Here is a 26,249-nt window from a genome sequence, read left to right on the forward strand (position 1 = left end):
TCAGAGAATGCATACGGGAGAGAAGCCATATAAGTGTTCTTTGTGTCCTGAGGCCTTTTCTCAATCGACATATTTAAACAAACATCGAAGAATACATACTTGAGTGAAGTTCTGCTGGAAGGTATTTGCTCGTTTGGCAAACTTGCATGGACATCAGTGAATACATATGGAGACAAGGTCGTGAACTCAGATCATATAGCACCTTTGCAAACTGAACAAATATGAGCAACAAGGACAGATCACAATGAGGAGGAGAATAATAGACAACGGAATGAAGAAGAGGAAGAGGAGGATGACACTGAATAGCATCGGTTCGAATATGAGCTGGCTAATGAAAGGTTTGACTCTGCGTAGATTAAGCAGAGATTGCCTGGTGATTGCCTCAGGCTGTCTCTCCGCATGTGCAAATACATTAAAGGATCTTTTGCATGTAACGAGAAGTGATTTGATTTTTTTTTTTCTCCAACATGGACAACGCTTGTCCAAGGTTGACTAACTCAGAGGTTTTATCACACTTGGACACAAAATTGGATCATTTGACATGTGAACATCAGGGTCAAATTGCAAAGATGCCCTGAGCCGTACGAACTTAGTGTGTTGTGATGTGAATGTGGGAGATGCCAAGCCCATAAAACGACATCCGTAAAGGATGAATCCAGTGAAGTTGAAACATTTGAATTGGGAGATGGAATACATCCTTGGAAATTAGATTGTTACGAATTCTGGCCCGTCCGGCGTGCGATCGGCCACGTAACTCGAATCGCGACGCGTCGCCCACCGGAACGGACAACTCAGTCGTGACCCTCCTGGAACTACCGCCAGGAGCCAGTCACGGGCGGGGGTTTAACCTCACCACAACCCAGTCTGCGTTCTACCCGCGCGAAATAGGGTGAATCGCCGAATGTCGATATACCTAAGTACCCGCGCGGGTAGCGTACCGAGGAGTTATACCACGCCGCAGGTCGACTTCGGACACGAACCACTTAAGCGGCTCGTTCCGTGCTGCAGGGATAACCGAGCGGATTTATCGTTGACCTCGACGATTTGGATTATTTATTGGGTGTCTACACCCACTACCAATCCCTTACGTGATGCAAGATGGGACTTTCAATGAAAGGAAAGGGACGAAACGAAACTGGTCACAGTTACCAAGCACATTTAATACGGACACACAGAAGCACTTATTTTACAGTCATACAATCATGCAGTAATACAAAAGAAACAAAAGCAAGAACTACACAGAGTTGATACCGAATAAAAGGGCAAAGTACAAGCACTTAATCAGTTTCTACTTTACGGACTGGCGCCACACACACATTTACACAAAACGCCAAAGAAAAGAAAGGACTTCCCTTGGTGCAGCCGTCGAGTCCTCCTCCCACGACCTCAACTCTGAGCTCCTTCTCCTTCGCCATCCTCCACTGCTCGACCCGACTCGACGACGACACAGCTCGACTTCAACGAGCTCCTCGGGCTCCGCGAGTTCCACGAGCTCCACACCGACGCAGAGACACTCGACCACGACGACACAGCTCGGCGACGACCCAACAACGACTTCAGACTTCAGACGGAGGTGAGTTCCACGCGACAGAGAGAGAGCGAGACCTCAAGCCACCCCTCGCTCGCGTCTTTATCCCAAGCTTGACTCTCTTCTCAACTCCACCCGCGCGCGTTTCCGCCGAAGCTCAATTTTCTTCTTAATTTTATTCGCGCGTGTTTCAGCCGAAGCTCAACTCTCTTCTCAACTCCCCCCGCGCGCATTTCAGCCGAAGCTCAACTCTCTTCTCAACTCCACCCTCGCGCGATTTAGCCGAAGCTCAACTCTCTTCTCAACTCCACCCGCGCGTGTTTCGCTCACGTTCTGCCCCCCCCTTTTTCACAAAGCCCCGCCCCTTCTCAACTCCCGTCACTCCTTCCAGAACATGCTGGAAACGTCCAGAAGGAGGGGTCTTCCGCCCAATCGACGATGCTCGCACCGCCGTGGCATTCTTCCCCTTCCCTCGCAGGGTGAAATCCACCGCGGCGGTGCCATTAGTTCGGGGGAGGGGGGAAATGGGGGCCGCCTGCTTTCCCTCGTCGAAGGCCAGGTCTCTTAGTAACCGTGTGCTGAGTCAGAACGTGGTGGTTGTTGAGGTGGCGTGGTTTGGTGGTTGTTGTTGTGGTTGGTGGTGGCGATTTTGTTTTTGGGGTGCTGCTCGGTCCAAAATAACGACAGCAAAAGAAAAACGGCTATCTCAAAGAGTCGCAGCCCGAATTAATCACACATATTCCCTCTAAACAACGGGTGTGGGCGAACTACACATGAACTTATCGATATATCTCATCTGAGGACCTTTCTGGTGGATTGCAAATTTTCACAACTGTAATAATATCATTGAACCTTGGGTCAGTGAATGGAGTTCATCAGGCATTCTGGTACCCAAGCCAGATAGTAGTTTTCATTGTTGCACTGATTGAAAACGAGTTAATGCAGTGATGAGAAACGGATACTTATCCAATTCCTTGGATTGATGATTGCATTAACAGCATTGGTCAGGCTAAGTGTATCAGCAAATTTGACTTTCTAAAGGGGTATTGGCAAATTCCTCTCACTGCACGAGCAAAGAGAATTTCGGCTTTTGTAACCAGAACTTGTAATTAAAGGGACTTTACCAGAATAAAGTTCTTCGTTTTGGTCTTAAGAATGGTCCAGCGACGTTTCAACGCTTTGTCAATGATCTTATTGCAGATCTTTAGGGGGTTTATGTGCACAATGATGATGTCATTGTTCATTTGATGACGTGGGATGAGTATTTGATGTGAATGCATGCTTTCTTCGTGTAATTGACAGAAGCTAAACTGACTGTGAATTTGGTTAAATCTGAGTTTGCAAAAGCACAGGATCCATATTTGGATGTTCACCAAAATTAAGTGTTGCTGTCCTCGGCCAGTCACCCACACATACAAAAAAAAATTCAGAGCGATTGCTTGAAAACTGTGGACAGAAATCGTGTGACAAACAAATGCTAAAGACCAACATACTTGGCAAAAAAAAATTCGCCAAGCAACAAACGAGCAAGAAAACGGAATATGCCCTTCCTTCGGTGCTGGCGTCATACATTGCCTGAATATGGAATTGGGAAGAAGCGTGTACAAAAAAATCAGCATTGTTGATCGAGGCCTTGGTTCCCAATGACTTTGGACTAAATGCCACAGAAATTAGGAGAATGGCCAAATATCAGGATCTGAAAAATGAGTTGAAGAGAATGTGGAAATTGAAGAATACTGAAATGCCTGAATATGAAAACGGCAATCCACCTGTAAGCATTTGAAAAGCAATCCACCTGTAGATCTCTCAGACCCCGATATATTGTTACGGGGCCGGGTATCGGTGGCGAGCACGACCGCCAGAGGGAGCAGTAGAGTCGGCTCCACCGGAATTGAGGTCATGCCTTTTGGATAAGTCCGAAAGGCACGGGTGCCTTACTGGAGCATGAATCGCCAATAATTCGACCGCGTGGGGTAGGGTCAATTGCCAAACTTCAATACACCTAATTACCCACGCGGACAAAGCTATCGGGGAATTCACACCCTCGACGGACCTCGAGCGGAACGAGCCGTTACGAGCCCGAACCATGTGTAACCCGAACGGAGATTACCAAGGACCAAATGAACAATTTACGGTTTCGCTATTTCTCAATACACACCGTGCCAAGCCAATGAAAGAAACACAGAAACGAGCTGGAACATTTAACAAAAGGGATATTTATTTATAATGAGGCAGGGGAGCACGCAAGAAGGCAGAGTAAACCGAATAATGAAGGAATTGCAATTTATGTGCAAGCACTTATGCAGTTTTACTGAATAGACTGGCACTTTTGACTGACTGACACTTTTACTTCATAGATAGGTATATACATATTCAATGTCGTGAACAAACTTTGGTACATACTGGGTGATGAAGGTTGTGGTGAAGTTTCATCAACATTACGTGTGTCGTTTCAGAGAAGACGTTGCCAGTGTTTGTGGACGGAGGACGGACGCGCCATCCCATGGGCTCCCTGGAACTATGTTCCAGGTGAGCTAAAAGCTACATCTGACAAATGGGCCCCATTGGAATTGTTGCATTCCTGACAGTGAATCGGCATATTGTTCATTACTATGTGCAATGTGTTTTTAGCAATAGTGTGGATGGTTGCAGTGACGTTTGCCTTCAATTATTCGAAACATCTCGGTGAATTCTAGTCTGTAGGTCAGTGTTCCATCATTCAAAACTTTGAAGGAATCACCTGCAACACTGGGAGTGGGAGGGGGGGGGGTGGTTAATGTTAACTCCACCCTCACCGCTTCCCGCCAAAATGTTGACAAATGTATCAGATATAAATGCCCCACCCAACACATGAGTAATCGCTCCACAGGGAAATTTTCTTGTCAATCCCGACAAGCGATTGCGGCGAAAAACCGTACTCAAGTTCTGTACAGACAAACAAACAAACAAACAGACCCAAATGCCAGTGTTGGGCACAAAAGCGATAATCCGATAACAGATAATTTTCGAAGTTAACTTTTTTATCGGCCTATTATCAGAAGTTAACTTCCATTTATCGTTATCGGACCAGTTAACTTCCGATAACTCGATATTTTTTTTTTTAGTCCGATAATGTCCGTTAATTTTTTGTCCGATAACATTTTTATCATTTTACTCTTTATTTCAGGTTCTTCAGTATCATCATCAACCTGACAGCATTCAGTTCTTGATTACCAGTTACCAAGCATTCTTTACAACTTACAAGACTACAGTCTACAACCATGGAACACCAAGAAGAAGTTCTCGACATTGAGATAGCCTCTGTCTCAGGAACTGCTGAGTCCCATTCTGACTCTCTGTCTGTGGCGGAAACTTCTCAGCCATCTGGCAGCCAAGCCGCCGCCAGCCAGGACCAGGAGCCTTTCCAAAACCTCTGGCCCCACCTGGAGCTCTACTTCAAGCTCAGCCGTCAGGATAAGGACAACGAAAAGGTACTCTATTTTGAGTGCCAAAAATGCCGCCCGAACAAGAAAATTGTGAGAGGCCATGTCACCAGCCTTGATAATTTGAAGTCCCACATCAACAGGACCCACCCATCCGCAGCTATCTAGTTTGAGGAGGAGATCAAGGCTGGCTCTGGCCGTGGCAAGCGCCGCCGTCACACCTCTGGCAACAGCAGCGTACGCAGCTCTGGCTCCGCCACCCCTGAGATGGCCGCCAAGAAGGTCCGGCTCCGGCAGCCAACCATCGGCAAGGCCCTGGGCTCAGCCAGCCCTGGCACTGCCGTACGCCAGTCCACTGTTGACGACAAGATAGTCCGCCTTTTCATCAACAACATACTCCCACTCCACGTGGTTGAGTCCGAGGAGTTTGTTGACCTGGTGAGGACCCTCAACCCAACAAAGGTCAGCTTGTCCCGCCGCACCCTGGGCAGGTGCATTGATGACAAACAACGGGCAGTCGAGGAGGACCTCATCAACACATTTGATGGGCTGACCGACTTGGCGACTACTGCCAACTGTTGGACTGCTCACAATAGGTAATTATCATTTATGTATTTAGAAATATTTATTGTACTAACTACTTTTAAAGTTTTAATGTAGTTAGTAAAATAAATAATTGGGCAAAAAAGTGAATATTACTGTTTTTTGTTATAAAAATTGGCGTAACTTGAACTTCAGTTTAATTTCAAAATGTTTAAAATCAAACTTAATAATCACTTAATCATTAATCAGTACTAATCACAATTCAATAATGTAGACTAGTTCATTAATGTTTCTTTTATAATAATTTGCGTAAATTAAGCTTGACTTTCATTTTAAAATAAAACAATAATCAGTGTATTAATCGATAATCACTTCATCAGTCATCACTGATGAAGTGATTATTGATTAACACACTGATTATTGTTTTATTTTAGTTTAATTTATGCAAATTATGATATGAAGAAACATTAACATTCAATAGTCTGTGAAAATCATCTATTCAATAATGTAGATAGAAGAATAGGCAATTTTATGACAAGTTAAAAACTTATCTTTTTAAGAAAATAAATTGTATTCTTATGTCTGTTTCTTTGTTTTCGATCTTTCCTCGGCATGACAGCTCACTGGATTGACCCAACCACCAGGGCCAGGAAGCATGCTGTCCTCACCTGTACCCGTCTGATTGGTCGCCACACTTGTGATGTCATAACGGAGGCCATGGTCCAGGTCCACGAGCGCTTCAACATTCAGGACAAGGTAGTCAGGACAACCACCGACAACGGGTCCAACTTCGTGAAGGCTTTCACCCAATATGGCGGCCAGGTGGATCTGTTGCCTGATCTCGACGATGTTGCCGAACCGCCTGAGGCCGACTCGGACAACGAGGACGACATGGCTGAGGGTGACGACGCCATCAACATTGTAACCCTCTGCGAATTCCTTGATGAGGAACCAGAGCACCCCAGTCTACCAGTCCACATGAGGTGTGCGGCTCATACCTTCAATCTGGTGGCAACGGTGGACTTGGGCAAGGGCCTCCTCAAGCAGATGGGCCCCGCCGTCGCTGCCTTCAACACCCTCAACAAGAAGGCCCATGGCAAGGCTCAGGCATTCGTCAATGCCCAGGGGAGGAGCCCTCAGGTGGGCGATGCCATCGAGGAGGCACTGGGCAGGAGGCTGGTGGTCCCTGGCAAGACAAGGTGGAATGCCTTGTATGACTTGATCGTCGTCCTCAACAACATCCTGGCCACCAAGAAGGCTGAGCTGAACAGGTTCCTTAACCGCATAGAGAAACTCTCGGCCTTCAACGACAAGGAGAGAACCTTCCTGAAGAAGTGGGCCAAAGTCATGTCCCATGTGGCTATCGCCCTTGACACCATCCAGGGGGAGAAGAACGCCTACCTTGGAACCCTCCTTCCCACAGTGGCCATCACCCTCACGAAGCTCAGGAACATGAGGAACAGCTTCGCCGTCTGCAAACCAATGGTCGACGTCCTGGTAGCAGCCATTGCCACCCGGTTCAACCACTACCTGAACGACCGGGACTGCCAGCTGGCAGCTGCCTTCCATCCAAAGTTCCGGCTCCACTGGCTGCACAGGTTCGACAGAAACCTAACGGTCTCTGTCAAGGCCGCCATGGAGGACGAGGTCAAGAGAGCACTGATGGTCGTGAGGGACCGGAACGGTGGCGACACCACCAGCTCCGACGACACCAGCATGCATGATGACCTCTTCGCTGGGTGGACGGCCGCTGGCTCACGTACCAGTGTCAAGCAGAAGGTCAAGAAACTTGTTGACAAGCAGAAGGTCAAGAAACTGGCTGGACATTGATGGGAAGGAGGGCATGGTCGACTCTGACTTCATGGGGGAGGAGATCCTCACCAACCTCTTCCTGAAGTAGAACACCCCAATTCTGTCCTCTGCCGCAGTGGAACGGCTATTCTCTCTCGGCAAGGACATCCTGAGGCCCAAGAGGTCAAGACTGTCAGCTGGGCCTAACTTTGAAAAGTTGGTCTTCCTCAAGGGCAACCAGCACATAGTGTTATAGACTCTAAAATGATGCATAATGCTTATTTTATTCTTGGGTTTAGCATAAATAAGCCTTTTCTATGGGTTTTGAAGCTTTTTCCTTGTTTGTTTGAATTCACGTTAAAAAGTAGTTATCGTTATCGGATTATCGTTAACTTCCGATAATTTGTATTCTAATTACCGGATTATCGTTATTGGACTTAAAATTGGGGTTATCAGATTGTCGTTATCGAAGTTAACTTTTTGGTTATCGGTGCCCAACACTGCCAAATGCAATATCCTCTCCTCGAACGAGAGTAACAAACCACAGGGTGTTTGCCAAACCGCAATCACAATCCACAACAGGAAAAAGACAATTCACGCCACAAAAGAATGGCGAACGGGAATTTGATTCAAACCATCGTGAGTTGGTTGTTGGTTTTGGGCCTGCAATAGGCACACCAAGTGTGTTTGAAGAAGTGGCCCGTGGTTCTGGGGTCTTGGCTTTTCAATTTTGTTGCTGTTTATTAGTTCAATAATAATCAGTGGAATTTACTGTTTTGTGATGTTCAGTTCGAATGTTCCTTCCTTTTCATTTGTTTGACAGTTGACCATGAGGAACATGTAATTGGAGCATGACTATTGCTGTTGAAATAAAATCATCAAGAAGTTCATTCATGGGTGTATCAGCCCAAACCCAGGAAGTTGCTCTCTGAACTTACATGGAGCAGGAAAGATGGTCACAGCCCAACAGGATTCAGGTCGGGTCAGGTATGGCAGCATGCATCAGAGCAGCGTGTTGATGTGTCCACTTTCCGCCGGTACTCCAGGGGCCTCCGTCTGGCCTTCCCCCAGGCAGATGCCTGGCCCATCCCCATCTCATTGAGATGCCGATCAACCGGCTGCAACCACGAGGAACGTGGTCGGCCCATTGGCCTCCACCACTCACAAGACTCCCTCGTTAAGAGAATCTGGTGAGCAGGATCAGCATCAGGAAAACGAGCCACATGTCCATACAGCCAGAGCTGATGCTCACGGACTATGCAGGTTACAAATCTCATTTGAGTCTCTCTCAGCAACCGCTCGTTGGACACAAAGTCCGACCAGCGAGAGCCAAGGATTCTGCGAAGAGACCTGGAACCAAAGGAATTAAGTCTCAGTCTCAGATCCCTGGTCAGAGCGCAAGTCTCACATCCAGAGAGCAAGACGAAGCACCAAGGACCTGATGACTCAGACTTTCGTCCTCCCGCACAGGTACCGGCAGCGCCACACCCAATGATCCAGTGAATCCATGAATCCCCAGGCCCGACCCAGGCATCTGCTGACCTCTGACTCACAGCCAGCAGAGACATGAACATCACTGCCAAGGTAAGTGAATCTCTCCACGACCTCACCATTCTCACCACAAACATCCAAGATGTCATTGAAAGCCTGGATCTTAGTTTTCACCCAGGAAACTCATAATCCCAGCGGCTCGACTCCTCATTAAGCACCTAGAGGGCCCCCAAAAGGATATCTAGAGTCTCCAACAAAGATGACCGCGAACAACAAACATCATCTGCGAAATCAAGGTCAGAGATCTTGACATTCCCAAATGATGCACCACAGCTTGATCTCTCTGACATCCTCCCCAGAATCCAGTCCATACAAGTATTAAAAAGTGTGGGGGCCAGTACACACCCCTGGCGAACTCCAGTAACAACTGGAAATGAGTCAGAGATGGTACTGCCACATCTTACAACAGTCTGAGTACCATAGTAGAGTTCAGACATCATATTGATCAGTTTTGGTGGCACCCCACGAAGACCAAGAATCCTCCAGAGGGCATCCCGATACACTGAATCAAATGCTGAAAATAGACCAATATAAGCTGCAAGCAGCCCGTGCCGAAACTCTCATCTGCGTTCGGTGAGGATCCGAAGTGCAAGGATACGGTCAATCGTTGACATCTTTGATGTAAAGCCTGACTACTCTGGACGCTGGTGCTCAAGCAGATGGTGGCGAAGCCTATCAAGAATTATCCGAGCAAATACCTTGCCCGGCACTGAGAGCAGCGTCACCCCTCGGTAGTTGTTGCAGTCTTGGTGATCACCGTTCCCTTTCCAGAGAGGGACAACAAGGCCCCTCTTCCAATCAGTTCGGATGATGCCTGTGTTTCAGGCAGAGCACAAAACTGCATGCAACGACATGAGTACAGCATTTCCACCAGCCTTGAGAAGTTCAGCATGGATGCCACAGATCACAGGAGCTTTACCCCATTTCAACTGGTTCACCGCAGCCTGTTTCCACAAACAAAGGTGGACCACAGTTGATTTAAGGGCCAGCAACAGTGATTGCAACACCCCTGCCATCCAACTCGACAGCTGGTAGATCAGCTTGGTACAACCGCTCAAAGTAACCGGCCCAGCGGGTCTTCACTTCGGACTCCTCTGTCAAGAGCCTACCACCCTCTGCTCTCGCTGCAGTAAACAAGGGATGGGCTTGGATGAATGCAATGCGCAAATTCACCTGCGAGCAGGAGGAGAATCACTTGACCACAGGTGATGCTCTATCCCCTCACAGATTCCTCACACAAAGGCCTCCTTGTCCACCCTCAGTGCACGTACAGTTTTACGCCTCAACTCCCTAAACAGCTCAGCACTGCCATGCAGCCTGGCCCTGCCACTCTGGTCAATCCAGTGTCCCTTGAGAGACAAAATTCGTCTTCGCCCTCCAGTGAGTTCCAAGACATCTGGTAACATTAAGGGCAGTGGTCTTTAAGGCAATCCACAACTCTTCAGGATCTCCCAAAGCACTCAGACCCACCCAAATCTCCACTCAGCTTGTTCGCAAACTCCTCAGCTGCTCTCACATCCTTCAGCTTGCCATTATGCCGCCGATGCTGAGATGGTACCATTCTCCTGGATTTAAGCTGCAACGCAAGAGTTGCAACAACAAGCCGGTGGTCAGTATTGAGGAACTGACTACTCCGGTTGACACTGCAGTTCTGGATCATCCTCCAGCGACCATCAACGAGCACATGGTCAATCTCCTTTGCCACACCGCCATCGTTGAAATTTCAAGTGCAGCGATGAGCCTGTGGGCGCTGAAACCATGAACCAGCCACCCTAAGTCCATGACTTCTTGCAAAGTCAAGGAACTTAGTGCTATTCTGGTTCATAGTTCCTGACCCATGGGGACCAACACACACCTCATAACCATCCCTATCAGTTCCAGTCGATGCACTGAAATCCCCCAAGACTAGAAGTGTATCTCGTCTGGGGCACTGATCAACCACAGACTCGAGTGTGGCATAGAATGTGTCCTTCACGGTGAGATCACTCGCCTCAGATGGAGCATAAACAGAGACCAGGGAAATGACACCTAAGGAGTGACGAATCCTTAATCTCATGGTACGCTCGTTGACCGGTGTTACCTCAATTATCATTGGGGTCAGCTTATTGGACACAGCTACAGCAACTCCTTGGGCATGGTAACCATCAGAGCGACCAGACCAATAGTAGGTGTAACCACCCACCATGATGTCACTGCAATCCGGTCTCCGAACCTCAGAGAGAGCTGCAATCCCGATGTCCAAATGCTTGAGTTCAGATGATAACAGACATCTGATCATCCTCTCTTCGGGATAGGACATTCCAGGCACCCACCCGAAGGGACCGCCTCATGTTAACCCAAGGAGACCGCCGTCTGGTGGACGACACCTCAGCACCACTCCGACACACTCTCCCGCAATCTGACCCGGGAATGTTACCCCGTGAATTCCCTCCTATCATCAAAGATTGGGGGTCCCGAAGCCTTCGCCCCAATCCCGTCATCCGGTGAGCTGCCCTGCGAAGGGAAACTGCACAGGAGGTACAAACATGTAACACCCCCCCGGCCCCCAAACACACCAGGGTCGGGTCCCATTATTGATCCTCCTTTCCCTCCTGATATCGAACTCTGAAGCCGCTGCGAACACAATGAATAATTCGTTTGTGGAAGTTATCACAAGAGGATGTGGGAAAACTGAAAACGACGTCCCCGACAGTGTTCGAGTTTCACGAGAACATTGCTCCCACGTGGAGACCGACATCTTGTTGAGTAAACCGATCCTAATCCGTTCCGTTCTGTTTGATCGTTTTTTATCGAACAAGCCGCTCGCCGACCGGACACGATGGTTTCAGTTTCCATGGTGATTTCAAATCACGTGATTTTCAGGGCGAATCTGTAGTCTTGAAATCGTCAATAATATCGTGTGGAGAAGGAACGTCACACGTGGTTCATTTTTACCGGAACACGTGGTGTGGATTCGTGTGTCATCATTTACTGTACGTCCACAGTACTACACTCTACCTTACAGTACCGTGCTTTACTACCCTCTACCTTACAGTCCCCTCCAGTGCACCATGAACCGAGATCTCTCCGGTGAAGATCACAGAGCGAACCCCCCGGGATCCACGATCGGTTCCCATGGAGGAAACTCGCTCGTTCCTGGAGGTTCTCTCACAGACCGCGGGTCCAGGGTCGGTCCACCCGAGGATGAGGAGTCGGGACCCGGTACGTGCCGTTCTCTCCGCACCGTCACGTTCTGGTGGTTCCTGAAAGTTTAGTTTTAATGGATTGTTTTTGTTTCAGGTTTTATTATGAAGGTGAAGGTGAAGTCCGAGTTTGTCGATGATTCGTTCCCTCAACATGAAGGTTTGAACCACAAATATATTCTACTTGTAAGTTACAAACAAGGATGTCGAATTGTAATGGGGATTGTTTTCTTAAGACATTCTCTTTCCCTTCCTCAATAGCGTGGGATCTTTAATACTCCAAATAGAACACAAGTAGATGAGATAGCCTCCTTCATGTTCTCATCATTGATGGAATGTTCTGGGTGTGAATCACCAGGACGGCAGTTTGTAGTCGGGTCGAGAATCAAATCCACACGAGACATTTTGTACTCCAGTTCACTCCTTGTGATCTTTCAATCATTACAAACATTCTTGAACACACAGTGTAGTTTGGGATAACTTATTAAATAATAAACTGTTAATATATTATCTCCACCACCGAAGGTGAAGGAGGTTATGTTTTCACCCCTTTCTGTTTGTTTGTTTGTTTGTTTGTTTGTTTGTTTGTGTGCTGGATATCTCAAAAAGTTGTGGACGGATTCCGATGAAACTTGGTGGACACGTTGGGTGTGTGACAAGGAAGAATTAATTCAATTTTGGTGAAGATCCGAATCTGATAATTTTTTTAAGTGGTTCTTCACCATTGAGAGATAGGGCTAAACCGATGTATTGCACGATATCTCAAAAAGTTGACAGGTTGGGTTTGTGGCAGCGATGGATTGAATCGATTTTGGTGAAGATCCGAATCCGGATCCGACTCCTCGAATGTTTTTTAAGTGATTCTTCATCATTGACAGATGGGGCTCAAAAACAAGACATATCACAAAATATATGGGGCCCGATATGTTCTCGTGGATCAGGCATGACAGGGCGGAGGTATGCGCTCTACCGAGTGCCCTTCTAGTTTTACTTGTTTCAGTGAAACGTATCACGGGAGATGTTTTTATTCAGAAATGTGAATGAAAGTTTTGTTTGAATTGATTGTTTTTCTTCAGATTTTGTGATGAAAGTGGAGGTGAAGTCGGAGTTTGTCGACGATTCATCATCTGCGGACAAAGGTCTGAACCACAACATCATGCTCATTATAGTTTCAGTGATTAATATTGTTGTGATTATGGAAACGGACTCCCGGTAGTTGTATCCAGCACATAAGGGATTCCCTCGTTAGATGTTCAATCCATAAATGTTCTAAGTCAGGTACATTCCCCTCATATAAGGGATGGGGGAAATGCGTTGAGTATGAGCATGTTCCATCCCCATTGTGATTTCCCACATTCCAAAGATTTCCCTATTTCAATCCATCCATCCGTCTATATCCCTCAACCTCTCAAACCCAGTACATTCCTGTAAACACTCTGTTTGAATCCATTTCTAATACTTTCCATCCTCGATCCTTTCAAAGCCTTTTTCCATCCTATTTCCACACAGACACCATTCAGGGCCGACATTAGCTCTGCCAGGACCGTCGCCAGACGAGGCAGTGCCACACTGTCATAAACATGAACGTGTTCAATACTGCTGTCCAAAACATGAACGCTGCTATCTCGGCGTTGTGGAGCTGACCCACTGGGCCAATAGGAAGGTGGCATGAGTGAGTTGATGCTCTTCGCCATGACTGATGTCACACCTCACTCCAGGCTCAATAAAAGCCGAGTGAATGAGGTCTCTTTGCGGTCTGCCAGCCTGCACTACGATTCCAATGAGCCGTTGGAGAGCCGTTCCTGTCTGCCCAGCCGTCCTTGTTTGCAAAACCACGGGCTCTCAGTCGAACCTGCCAATCCATCTGGGCGAGTTGTGCTGACACCAAGCTGACCAAAGGGGTTACAAAGGCAAACTGAAGCACGCATTCTTCATGCACAGTGGTCACGTACACCCAACATTCCCGACAAATAAAGAACAGGGCTCGTAGCCGTTAATGTTCCTAGGAACTGGGATGATCAAAGGAGCTCCGAGAGGCCGAGTAGGTTCCCTCGCTACCTTTGTGGTGACTCGATGGGTCCTTTGGTCGGCGACCCTCCGTATCTGTCTCGTCATCAACGCGGCAGCTGTTGTAACGGCGGCTTGGTTGGTCCAGGGCCGAGCAGCACGGCCTGGTCAACCAGGCCTGGCCGACGCCGCTTCAGAGGAGCGAATGGGCCTTGCTCTTTTAGAGTTGATGCTCTTTAAGAGCCCGCTCACTCCTCAGTGTCGCTCGACCGACTCGGGGCCCGATCACTCGGACCGTTTCGTAGCTTGCTGGCGACTTCTCTCCGGCTGGCGACTTCTCCCGACTCCAACTCGACTGCCTCCACCGACCAACAACGACCAACAACTTGCCGGCTTCTCCCGTCTCCCGACTCCACTGCCTCCACCGACCAACCACACCCAACAACGACCAACAACCCTCTCGGCGTTGAAACATGCCTTTTTATAGCCCGGAGGGAGGGGTCGCTCTGGGCTTCATCGCCCCAAATTGGCGCCCTCCCCTTTTACACCTTTGAACTTTCTCCCCCGGCTGGCTCCACCCCTTTCGCCGTTCTGATCCGATCTCGCTGTCAGACACGACCGTGGTTGAGATCACTTTCACAACGCTGCCGTGTTTGAGATCACTTTGCCGCTGTCTAAGATGCCATCGTGTTTGTTGGGGATGTTGTTGCTGGTGAAAAGATGGCGGTGTTGTGGAGATGCTTGTGTGGAGAAGTTCGTTTGTTTGTGGTGAGGAGTTGTTGGCGGTTGTGAAGGTGGTGAGGAGATGATTGTATAAAATAAAGATAGAAAAGAATAACACAACCTCAAGATTCACAGCCCGGCACACGAATAAATCCCGTTATACATCGGTGGGGAAATCTAACCTGGACACACTTATCGACATAACTGATCTTCGCGGGACCTGAATGGTGTTCTGTGAATTTCCACAACCGTAACACTATCCCCTCCCATTTTTACAGACTTGTCCCGAGTCGTCAAATTTTCGTGTGCCTTCATGTGTAATTTCTCCCCTGGTACGATTTACCTTGGGATCCCTGAGTGTGACATTTGGTGTATCCGTATCCCAAAAGTAAATAACCTACGGGCTGTGTAATTAACTAAACAAACTCGCTCATCCAGATGACTTAACTAAAATTGCCGGTGCTACGACAAACATGCAGGGGGAGCAAAACTCATTTACAATTTTACACTAAACTATGGCCCAGGACTGATGGACTCTGTGGGGAGAAAGGGCATGGCAAAGTTATTCAGTATTTTGGGGTGAGCGCTCCGCAGCTGAAGGTCGGATGTCTTCGGGGCCTGTTCAAAAGGTCCCGTTGTTTGTCACGGAACATTTTCATGTGTTCAGCTGCTGGAGGAAACTCACCCCAACCCGGCATGCCATATGCCGTCCTACAGGCCATTCTTGAAGCAGGGAGCCAGGCTGCCCAAATGCAGTCTCTGGCTCATGTAACAAATGCAGGTATCAACACAAGAAGGTTGCCGGCTGCCCAATGCAGTCCCAGGCTTCCCCCCCCTGAAATGAGCTGGATGACACAAGCAAACACAAAACGGTGCACGGGCTGCACCAATGCAGTCCCCGTGTGCGGCTGCCTGTAGGGCAGTCCCAGCAACTTGCGCGATGATCCTGGCCACATGGTAATGGATGGACACAGGGGCAAATGCAAACAAGGGCTGGCAGGCATGGGGTCAAGGCAGAGGCAGGCAGACAAGGCATGGCAAGGCCGGAACAGGCCGCTGTTGCACAACCAGGCCAGCATACGAAGCTGGCCGGCCTCTTGTCTCGTTCTGGAGGTTTGTGGAGGGAGTGCGGTGGTGCCGGCCGGTCTGAAGGCAGGCTCGGACCAACCCTACTGTCTCCCTCCTAACCTATCGCCTTTGCCTGTCTGTCCATACCCACTCCCTTAGTTTGCCAAAATCCAAATTTAGCCCCATCTTATTTCTATTTTTTCCTTTTTAATTCATCTCCCTAACCCCCCTTATTGTCTTTGTCCGGCAAACCTACCATGTCACCTAGCCTACTCCCACCCCTACGTTCCCTTCCTGGAGTGGAATAAGGGAGCGCTAGCATCCTGTCTTGAGGCCCAATTAAGCCTCAGAATGGCCTCCTCAGATCTCAGCGATCTAACCCAAGGTGGGTCCAGTGGCCTACAATGAGAGCGAAGGGATGGATGGTGCGGAGGGGTACACTTCCCTATCTACCCTTGCATTCATTAACCTTAAACTACCGCCTCTGACTTAAACAATTTGTTCTACCAACCAAGATTCCCATCGCTTGTGTTGGTGTCCTCTAAAATTTGGGCCTTGCCCTCCAATTTTTCATCCATGTCCTCGCACGGTTTCGTGGCTGGGCCGCGTGGCTCACTTGGTATGAACTACCCTCTGCCGATTCTCCAACCATGGCACCCCGGGCCCTGAGACTGTCTCCGAGCCTACCAGCTCCCTAAGATTTGGGGAGTGCCCTCCACGGCTACTCCCCCTCGACGCTCACGTGGCAGGCTGGCGCCATAGGCCCCTTTCCCCGGGTGCCCGTGCCCACGACACTGCCCACGTGGCTATTGGCTACGGACCCCGCTTCATGCGGGCCCACCCGTGCCCACTACGCTATCCCAGCCCCTCTTGGGCCCTTGGCCTTCCACGGCCGACTAGCCCGGTGCCCGGGGTGCCCATTAAGCGATACTCACCGTTCGCAGCCACGCTCCCAGCCCGTCAACAGGACTCCTGCACTCCTCCAAATGAGTTTGAGCCTACATTCGCACCAACAGCAAAATGACCTCTATTTTGTTAATTTGGCTAACCCACTATCTGACTTTACACTGACCCCGGGGTCCTTTGGGTGGTAATCACTCCTCCTCCCAATCACTCATCGCACCATGCATACCACATTCACTCCATTCACACAGGCCTGCTGGCCCTCACTCACTTCCTCATTGTGTTTCAATCCATTTCTCAACTCACATCGCTGAACACTGCCATTCTTCTTCACTGGAATCCCTCATCTAACTCGTGCTCCCTCGTCATCCCTTAAACTAGTAGCACATCCTTTTAATCTATGTCGCTAAGCTACGTCCCCTCCACACATTTAAAATCTTTCCTTGTCTCCAAAAATCCCATTTTCCATACTCTAAATCTAAACTAAAATCCCTCTAACTAATCCATTCCACGGGCCCCATGAGGACTTGTTCCTGCCCATTGAAGCCAGTCTAACTAAACTAACCCTTCCCCCTAACTAGTTGATTCCGGTGCCCTAAGCAGGGGGGTCTCCAACCCTCTGCCCAGGAATCCTGTTCACCGGAAGCGGCGAGGCTTGCTTTATTTATTTATTTATTTATTTTTAATGTGCACCAGCGCGGCAACTCACAACCTGCGCTCCTTTTCATAACGTCACGGCAGCTGCTCGCGCTTCGCACACCTCGTCCCTTCTCGGACGGTAACATCCGGCAGGGATTCCCCTCCTGCCGGATTCCAACTATGTGCGCAGCCACGACGTCACCCTGCGCATTCCAAGCAAGCCTCGCGTTTCGAGGGGTTCCCCACGCGAGCACATGTGCTCTGCTCATCCGTAACCCGCGCCACGGAATCCCCGATGACGTCACTCGCATCCCGAACCCGCGCGATTTCTCGCGCAAGCCGTGGCATGCGTAACGCATCGGGGAAACCGCTTTGCACGCTCTGTGAACAGAACGTGTGACAGGCCACACGGAGCTTTACATACACGCTCGGCTGGAGAACCCATCCGATCCAAATTCATATTTCCAGCCTCGCTTCTGTCCGTCCGCGGGATCGGCTTGCATCCACCGCGTGTTTCTGGACTGGATTTCACGCACGCGGCGGCCTCGTTCGAAGCACGGCACGGACCCCGCACGCGCTGCCGTGCGAATCCGGAACGGTCATCAAAACGGCTACGGCTGCTACACGGCACTTGTCCCCTCGTCTGGCGCCGTCCTCGTCGCTATTCAACACCCGCACTCCCACGTGCCATGACGCTTACATACCTCGCCATGACACTCGGATATGCGGTTGCGGTTTCTCGCATACCAACCGCCATTTCACTCTCATACCGTGACCTCACACACGCGGTTCCTGTCATACACAGCCTTCCACTCACGCTATGCGCGCTTTTCAACACGCATTCCACCACACTCGTAACCACACAAACCGGGACAATCACGCTGGGGGATTCGCGCCACCACAAGCGCTCCTGGGGCCTCCATACCCCCCAAGCTCCACGTGTACCCGTTCACAGCACTGCCCCCCCCCCAACTCGCAAAGCTCGACCAGACCCACCTGGTCGTGATCTGCTTCAAGGGAGCATAGCGTCTCCCTCCGTTCCTGAAGGAGGCTATCCTGCTGCTCGCACCAGATCACGGGACATTCCCCAAGCTCCCGCTCATTGTCCCTCGCGAACTCCATGTGTGTGTGTTCGTCTTTAGTTTCATTTAATTCACCCTCTATCTCCCGTGTCTCTGTTATTTCTTTTAATTCCTGCATCTCCCTTTGTGTCTCTGTTAATTCCGTCACCTCTTTCATTACCTCCATTTCTTTCTGGCTCCATTTTCCTTCCCATTTGAGTCGTTCTTCCTCTCTGAGCCCCCTTAGTTGTTCATTATCTTTCCGGAGCTTTTCCATCTCTGTGGACTCAAACTTTGCTCTCTCCTTGAGTTGGTTAATTTCAAATTTATATCGTTTTTGTTTTCTACCCCACCATCTCTCATGTTCTTCATTCTCCAATCTCATTGTTTCTTTCAATTGGCTGATTTCCTCTTTTCTGTTTCATTCATTGTTCCTTCACCATCTCCGCGTACTTCAACCTTGCTTTCTTTTTTCGTTCTTGTCTTTCTTTCTTTTTTAAATTTCTTTCACCCCCGTTCGACTGTCATTATTTCGCCTGTCACGTCCTTCTTGCCCACCTCCATCGCGGACCACACACCTTTTACACTCCCTTTCAATTCGTTCACCTCCTCTCGTATCGTACCGATCTCCTTCGCCATTTTGCCTTTTGCTTCCTCCAATTCCTTCTTTAGTGCCTCTTGCCCTGCCTGGAGATTCAGCCCCATGCTCTGCGTTTCGCCCCGCAGTGTTCGTATATCACTCCTGAATGCCTGCATGTTCGCATCCATGTCGCCCCTCCTCGTATCCAAATTGCCGTTCATCTTGCATGCATTTGCATCCATTTTATTTTCCATTGCTTCCATTTTCGCATTCATTTTTTGTCGGTTCATTTTCATTTCCCCCATCAATGCCTTAAACATCTCTCTCACGTCAAATAACCCCATGGCAGTCGATTCGCCATTATCGGGCGCGGATCCGCCGGGGACCGGGGAAGGAATTTGACAGAGGAAGGGGGGGGTGTCAAAAGCCGCCGCCCCCATGCCCCCTTCGGGCTCCGAGTTTGGTTACAGGGAAAGTTCAACCTGCATAATGGTTCTGTCCTGGGCCATAGATTCTATCAACACTATATCTAATCACTCCTGCCCCCGCTCGCCTTGAGCTGCCATTTTGCGTATCGGAAATAAAAAATTTCAACGCTCGGAATTTAATGGAACCGGAGAGTCGCCTCGCACACCCTTGATCCGGTTCCGTTAATTTAGTTTGGAGGAGGATGAATTTGAATCCCACGTCCTGACAACAGTGTTGTGGATTTCGCCCGTCCGGCATGCGGGCGACTGCCTTGAGCTCAATTGCGGCCGCGCGCGCGCCCACCGAATGAGCAATCTAGTCGCAGCTTTCGGATCAACGCCGAAACCCAGCTACGAGTGTTGTTAACCACACCATAAACCAGCCAACTCTTCTGTCCATGCGCTACAGGGTCGATCACCAAATTGTCGATGTACCTAATTATTCGCGCAGACAGAAATGCCGGGAGTTTACACCTCAACCGAGCCTGCACGAAAACGAGCCGCTTTAAGCAGCTCGTTCCGTTTGCGATTGCCGAGCGGTTTTAAATCGCCAAGCCCCGTCGGACTAGATGTACGTTTTATCGGCTATTAATCAGCCAGCTAATTATTCCGAATGCAATTATGGCAGTCAATGGAGGAATGGACGCAACGAGCAGGTGACATTCAAAAATGGGGAACATTTATTTGCAATGAATGGGGGTCGGGGACAAGACACTAGTAAAAACCTACAGCCGATATCTATTTATTATGTACATGCACTTACAAAAATTCAACTTACGGACAAGGCTCCACAGACTTTCATGCAAAAAGAAAGAAAGAAAGAACAGGACTCGTAAGCCTTTAATGTTCCTCGGAACTGGGATGACCGAAGGAGCTCCGAGAGGCCGGGCAGGTTACCTCGCCACCTTCATGGTGACTCGATGGGTCCTTTGGTTGGCGACCCTCCGTATCTGTCTCGTCAAGTCGGCAGCTCTTGTAACGGCGGCTTGGTTGGTCCAGGGCCTAGCAGCGTGGCCTGGTCGATCGGGCCTGGCCGACGACACTTCAGAGGAGCGAACGGGCCTTGCTCTTTTAGAGTTGATGCTCTTTAAGAGCCCGCTCACTCCTCAGCGTCGCTCGACTGACTCAGGGCCCGATCGCTCGGACCGTTACGTAGCTTGCTGGCGACTTCTCTCCGGCTGACGACTTCTCTCTGGCTGGCGACTTCTCTCTGGCTGGCGACTTCTCTCTGGCTGGCGACTTCTCTCCGGCTGACGACTTCTCTCTGGCTGGCGACTTCTCCCGACTCCAACTCGACTGCCTCCACCAACCAACAACGACCAACCACGACCAACAACCTGCCAGCTTCTCCCGTCTCCCGACTCCACTGCCTCCACCGATCAACAACGCTCTCGGCGTTGAAACGCGCCTTTTTATAGCCCGGAGGGGAGGGGTCGCTCTGGGCTTCATCGCCCCAAATCAGCGCCCTCCCCCTTTTCACCTTTGAACGTTCACCCCCGGCTGGCTCCGCCCCTTTCGCCATTCTGATCCGATCTCGCCTTCAGACGCGGCTGTGGTTGAGATCACTTTCACAACGTGGCCGAGTTTGAGATCACTTTGCCGCTGTCGAGGATGCCATCGTGTTTGTTTTTGGAGATGTTGTTTGTTGTGGATGTTGTTGCTGGTGAAAAGATGGCGGTGTTGTGGAGATGCTGGTGAGGAGATGTTCGTTTGTTTGTGGAGATTGGTGTTATTTGTGGAGATGATGGTGAGGAGATGTTGGTGGTTGTGGAGAAGGTGGTGAGGAGTTGTTGGCGGTTGTGGAGAAGGTGGTAATGAGATGATTGTTTACAATAAAGATAGAAAAGAATAACACTACCTCAAGATTCACAGCTCGGCACATGAATAAATCCCGTTATACATCTGTGGGGAAATCTAACCTGGACACACACTTATCGACATAACTGATCTTCGGGGAACCTGAATGGTGTTCTGTGAATTTCCCCAACCATAACAATATGGCAAGTTGTGCCCCACGAATTTATTCTGAGATAGCCAGTGCTCCACCCACTGTTTCACTTGGCCATACTTCATCAGTAAACAAGGGTGATACATTGAGGTAACTCTATCACCTGTAGGTAATGCAATGCTGGGTGTGAGGACCCTGCTCGAACTCGTTATCCCAAACGGCATCCGCAGTTGCTTCGCAACCTGTCAGGCCACGTAGTTACCTGTGGCTTGTGACTTCAGGTTTAGAAGTCGAGAATTTCGTCTGAGCAACCCCCTCGTGCACTCCTGCGTGCTCGCTCTGAAACCTGTAACAATATATTTATAAGAAGTTATTCGTCAGATTCAGGGTGGACGTGCACACAGCAAGGGTTGTTCGGGAATCACTCGGTTAGCAACGTGTAATCCCAATAATGTGGAGGTAACATGGTATGATTGTTTGTGTTTACAGATTTTGATCGGAAGCTGAATGTGGATCCTGAACTTGGTGATTCTCCCATCAAAGGTAAGTGGTTCAAACTATTCATCAGATTTTGTTTCACAGCTCAAGTCACCGGATGTGCCTAAATACATGAAGTGACGTCGGTGTTGTGTTTGAAATTGTTGGTTGTTGTTAATGAGGGAAACAAATTGTTTTAAAATGGTGAGTACATGTAAAAACATGCACACGTCATGGACAGGGCGGCAGTGAAAAGGTCGGAGGTAAACAACATGACAGAATGTGACAGGACGTGGAATGTGGGAAGGATATGTGAAGGTGGGTTAGGGAAAGATACCGAAAAGGGAAGAAGTAAAAGAAGGTATGGGAGAAAACCAAAAGGTATGGCATCACATGTAGAGGGGAAGAACAAGAGATAAGTTGCCTCCTTGGATAAAAGGAGAGATTAAGGATGGAAGAAGAGAGAAAAGGGAGATGAAATATGGAAGAAGAGAGAAAAGTAGATGAAGGGGAGAAGAAGAGAGAAAAGTAGATGAAGGGTGGCAGAAGAGAAAAGGAGATGGATGGTTGAAAAGAGAGAAATCCCATTTTCTTTCACATCGTTTTTTTAATGTATCCAGTTTTTTTTTTTTTTTGCTTTTCCTTTTTGCAAATAAAAACTCAGTACCTTGCAAATCCAGAGATTGAATATCTCACAGAATGGAATGGAACGGAACAATCAGCTGATTTTTGAGCAATTTCCCAGCATGTGTGCAGGTGCACAGAATATCAACAAGGGAGTTCCCTATTTCAACGATGCCGCTTAGTTTTGGTACAACTCTGTTGTACACACCACCATCCACTGTGGCTCCATCTGTGCATCGCAAGACTAGTTACCTCCACCACCAACGGTGAAGGAGGTTATGTTTTCACCCTCCTCTGTCTCTCTGTCTCTCTGTCTGTCTGTCTGTCTGTCTGTGTGCAGGATATCTCAAAAAGTTGTGGACTGATTCGGATGAAATTTGGTGGATAGGTTCAGTGTGTGACAGGGATGAACTGATTAGATTTTAGTGAAGATCCAGATCCGGATACGACTACCAGAATTTTAAAAATTGATTCTTCACCATTGTGAGATGGGGCCAAAAACGATATTACAGCACGATATCTCAAAAAGTTGTGGACGGATTCGGATCAAACTTGGTGGACATATGTTGGGTGTGTGACGAGGAAGAACTGTTTCAATTTTGGTGAAGATCCGGATCTGACAATTTTAAGCGATTCTTCACCATTGAGAGGGCGAAAAACGAGCTGTTAAGGTTAGGGTTAGCTGATGTTTCTTCAAAGTAGAAAGAAATTGCATGGCGGAGGAATGCGCTCAACCGAGTGCCCTTCTTTTCAGCTTTTTTTGTTTTGTTCCACTGCATACCAAAGAAATGCATATGTGGGTGTCAAAATATTTTTTTCATTTCAACAATTTTCTGGAAGAAATGGTGCATTATTTGAAAAAAAGTGCAAGGGTGCCAATATTTTTGCCCATGACAGTAATCTTAATGACTGGCATACTCCGTGCTCCTTTTGTGTTTTTCAAAAATTGGGTGGCTGAAGTTTCAGTGTGGTTGATGTGTAGTGGAGGGGCAATTCCACGAGAAACGATCCGCAGAGGTCACATTTTAAATTTGACTGAAAAGGTTCATGTTATGTACCAAATGAAAGCTGAATACGTGTACTTTCAGATAATATCAAGATCACTGAGTTAGGTTGCTCTGTTGGCTTACATCACTCGTTGCAATTAATGAAGTCATTCTACTGAAAAGCGCAGTAAAATTGGCCCTCGATAATGCAAAGATCTATTAATTCATTAGTCTCTCAATTCATTGGAACGAAGTCAACAAATGCTATCCATCAGAAGCTACCTGTATGAAGATTATTTCAAAACCAATTGAAAATAATACGAGTTGTCCTTCTATGCTTAATTATATAACACTCAAATTAGGAGTCAGATGTCGCTCCGTGACGTGTCACTCCATAACGAAAATTTGACATTTGTTTATTTTTCTCTTTAACTGTTGGATGAAAAACCAAATAATTCCAGGGTCATTAAGAACTCATACCACCCAGTCATTGTTAAGTATAATAAAAAAAAAAATTTTAATGTACAAAAAATCAATTGAAAAGAAAACTTGTCACTCCGTAACGTTACGGAGTGACTCGTTCTGTCAAACAATTGTTAACTCAGCCTGAAAAAAGGTGGCGGCAGAGTAGATGTCCCAGAATTCATTGCATGCCAGATTTTACTTCCATATGACAAGTTTCAAGTTTACGTGTGGTCATCTTGAGTGGTTTTGAAATCGATTTACATCCAGCAATCGGTGAGTACAAACTACACCTCTGTTGTCACCTGCGGATACGCGTCGTAAGAAGAAAACTAGACAAATTCACCGTGCCACGGCGGACCGCCAACTTTGCAGTGGACAAGCCGAGTGAAGCCGCTTACAACCTCAACTGTCAGTTTTTGTGGCCTAAAACATTTCATGATCTTTTAGATGATTCAAAGAAGGTTACGGTGCAATTCATATGGATAATTTGTCGATGCATTCATATTACAGAAAGGATGCCATTGACTGCTGCTGAGTGACAAAAGCGTTTTCAAGATGGGCACAAAGAAACATGCAGGGAGCTGGATGCGAAACGCAAGAGAGAGGCGCATTCTGCTAATGTTGCTAAGGCAAGGGAAAGTGAACGTGCGCGTCAGCGGAGATGTCTGGCGAAGGGCAAAAACACTGAGTCCTGTTCCAACTTCTCGGTCTCCTGCCGACAAGAACAGCTCCAGCATCGGCAAGGCTGTTAAACGAGCTCGAGAGGCCCTCCCGAAATCACCGAGGAAACGCAAAGCTGTTATCAGACGGCTTGCTGTCGGAAACAAACCTACCCGACATGAAGTTGACACAGAAAGCAAGTATGCTCCTGAGCACAAAGTTCCTGCCGATGTTGGTGATGCTGTTAAGAAATTTTATGAGCAGCCCGATATTTCATGGATGTCGCCAGGGAAGAAGGACCTTGTGAGAATTAAGACTGGGAAATGGAAGGACAAGGTTCAAAAGAGTTTCCTAATGATGATAATACAAGAGCCATACAGTTGTTTTTTTTTGTTTTTTTTTTGTGAGAAATATACAAACATCAAGATCGGCTACTCCAAATTCGCGGCACTTCGTCCAGCCAATGTATGCCTCAATTCAAAGTTTCCGCACAATGTCTGCCTCTGCAGATATCACGAAAACATGCACCTCTTATTGGAGACCTTGTCATCTCATGTACCTGGACTTTCGACCAACTTTCGTGAATTCCTTGGAAGCATTGTATGTGATCAGGATTCGGACAACTGCATGACAGGAAAATGTCAGGAATGCCATACCACGTTTACCACAGTGTATTCTGTCGACGACGAAACCGCTTACCTGCCGCTGAAATGGTTTCAGTGGGAGACAATTGAGCAGCGGGCCACAAAGTAGCTAAAGATGGGACTGCAAGATGCCCTGCATGAGGTATGTAAACAACTTCCATACTTCAGATTGCACTCATTCATCAAGAGGAAGCAGAGCTACTTTTAGGATAGAAGGAAGGCAGTTGATGGTGATCGCATTGTCGTCCAGGTCGATTTTGCAGAGAACTGATGCTGCGATAGAACAGAATGAAATCCAGAGTGTTCATTGGAGCCACGTCCAAGTCTCTCTATTCACAGTGTGCGCCTGGATTGATGTTAATGTTACCGAGTCTTTCGTTATTGTTAGCGATGACCTCGAGCATGGCAAATATGCTGTTCATACCTTCCTGTCCAATATCATCACCACACTAATATCGTGCCACCCCAGGATTAGGGCGATTGACTTGTTTTCAGATGGGGCAGCTAATCAATTTAAACAGAAATTCTTGTTTTCCAATCTAACATTCCTTCAAGAATTGTTCAAGATTCAATTATCCTGGAATTTCTTTGCCACATCTCACGGTAAGGGCACTGTTGATGGGATAAGAGTTGAGGTAAGGAGGAGAGTTTGGTTGGCAAATCTGGCTGGGGATCTTGTATCTGATGCAGAAGCCTTCTTCCACGTAGCAGCGGCACAGTGCAAAAAGATCTAAGTTTTATTCATGGCAGCAGGAGACATTCAGAAGTGCCAGTCGCATTTGGACGAGCGCTGGCAGTTAGTGTCGTCGCTTCCGAAAACACACCAAACATACTGTGTGAAACCTGTGAGGAAATATGTTGTGAGCACTTCTATGTACTCAACAGCGGAACAATTTGAATTGGCGAGTCTTCACCCTGAGTGCCGTGTGTCATCCTTGGAATGTCAAAACACTGCTAGTCCAGCACCTGCTGAGCACCCC

The 26,249-nt window shown here is 48.1% G+C and overlaps 2 protein-coding genes across 3 annotated transcripts in view; both read left to right on the plus strand.

Annotated features, from left to right (window-relative positions):
- LOC147009072 (uncharacterized) overlaps positions 1-26,249 on the plus strand; it is a 219,817-nt gene that overhangs the window by 96,747 nt on the left and 96,821 nt on the right. For both annotated transcript variants that reach the window (XM_085862715.1, XM_085862714.1), the window contains exons 7-11: positions 3,985-4,057; positions 11,870-12,036; positions 12,115-12,177; positions 13,094-13,156; positions 21,903-21,956. In XM_085862715.1, the coding sequence (XP_085718841.1) occupies positions 3,985-4,057; positions 11,870-12,036; positions 12,115-12,177; positions 13,094-13,156; positions 21,903-21,956 (420 nt within the window). The remainder of the gene's footprint in view (positions 1-3,984; positions 4,058-11,869; positions 12,037-12,114; positions 12,178-13,093; positions 13,157-21,902; positions 21,957-26,249) is intronic.
- On the plus strand, positions 4,715-8,265 carry LOC147009073 (uncharacterized). The gene is made up of 2 exons (XM_085862850.1): positions 4,715-5,546; positions 6,113-8,265. The coding sequence occupies exon 2, from the start codon at positions 6,211-6,213 to the stop codon at positions 7,321-7,323; it is 1,113 nt and encodes a 370-aa protein (XP_085718976.1). The 5' UTR covers positions 4,715-5,546; positions 6,113-6,210; the 3' UTR covers positions 7,324-8,265.

This window comes from Eptatretus burgeri, chromosome 17 (genome assembly GCF_056783735.1).
Source record: "Eptatretus burgeri isolate ZD-2024b chromosome 17, Ebu_testis_v1, whole genome shotgun sequence".
NCBI classification, from domain to species: Eukaryota; Metazoa; Chordata; class Myxini; order Myxiniformes; family Myxinidae; genus Eptatretus; species Eptatretus burgeri.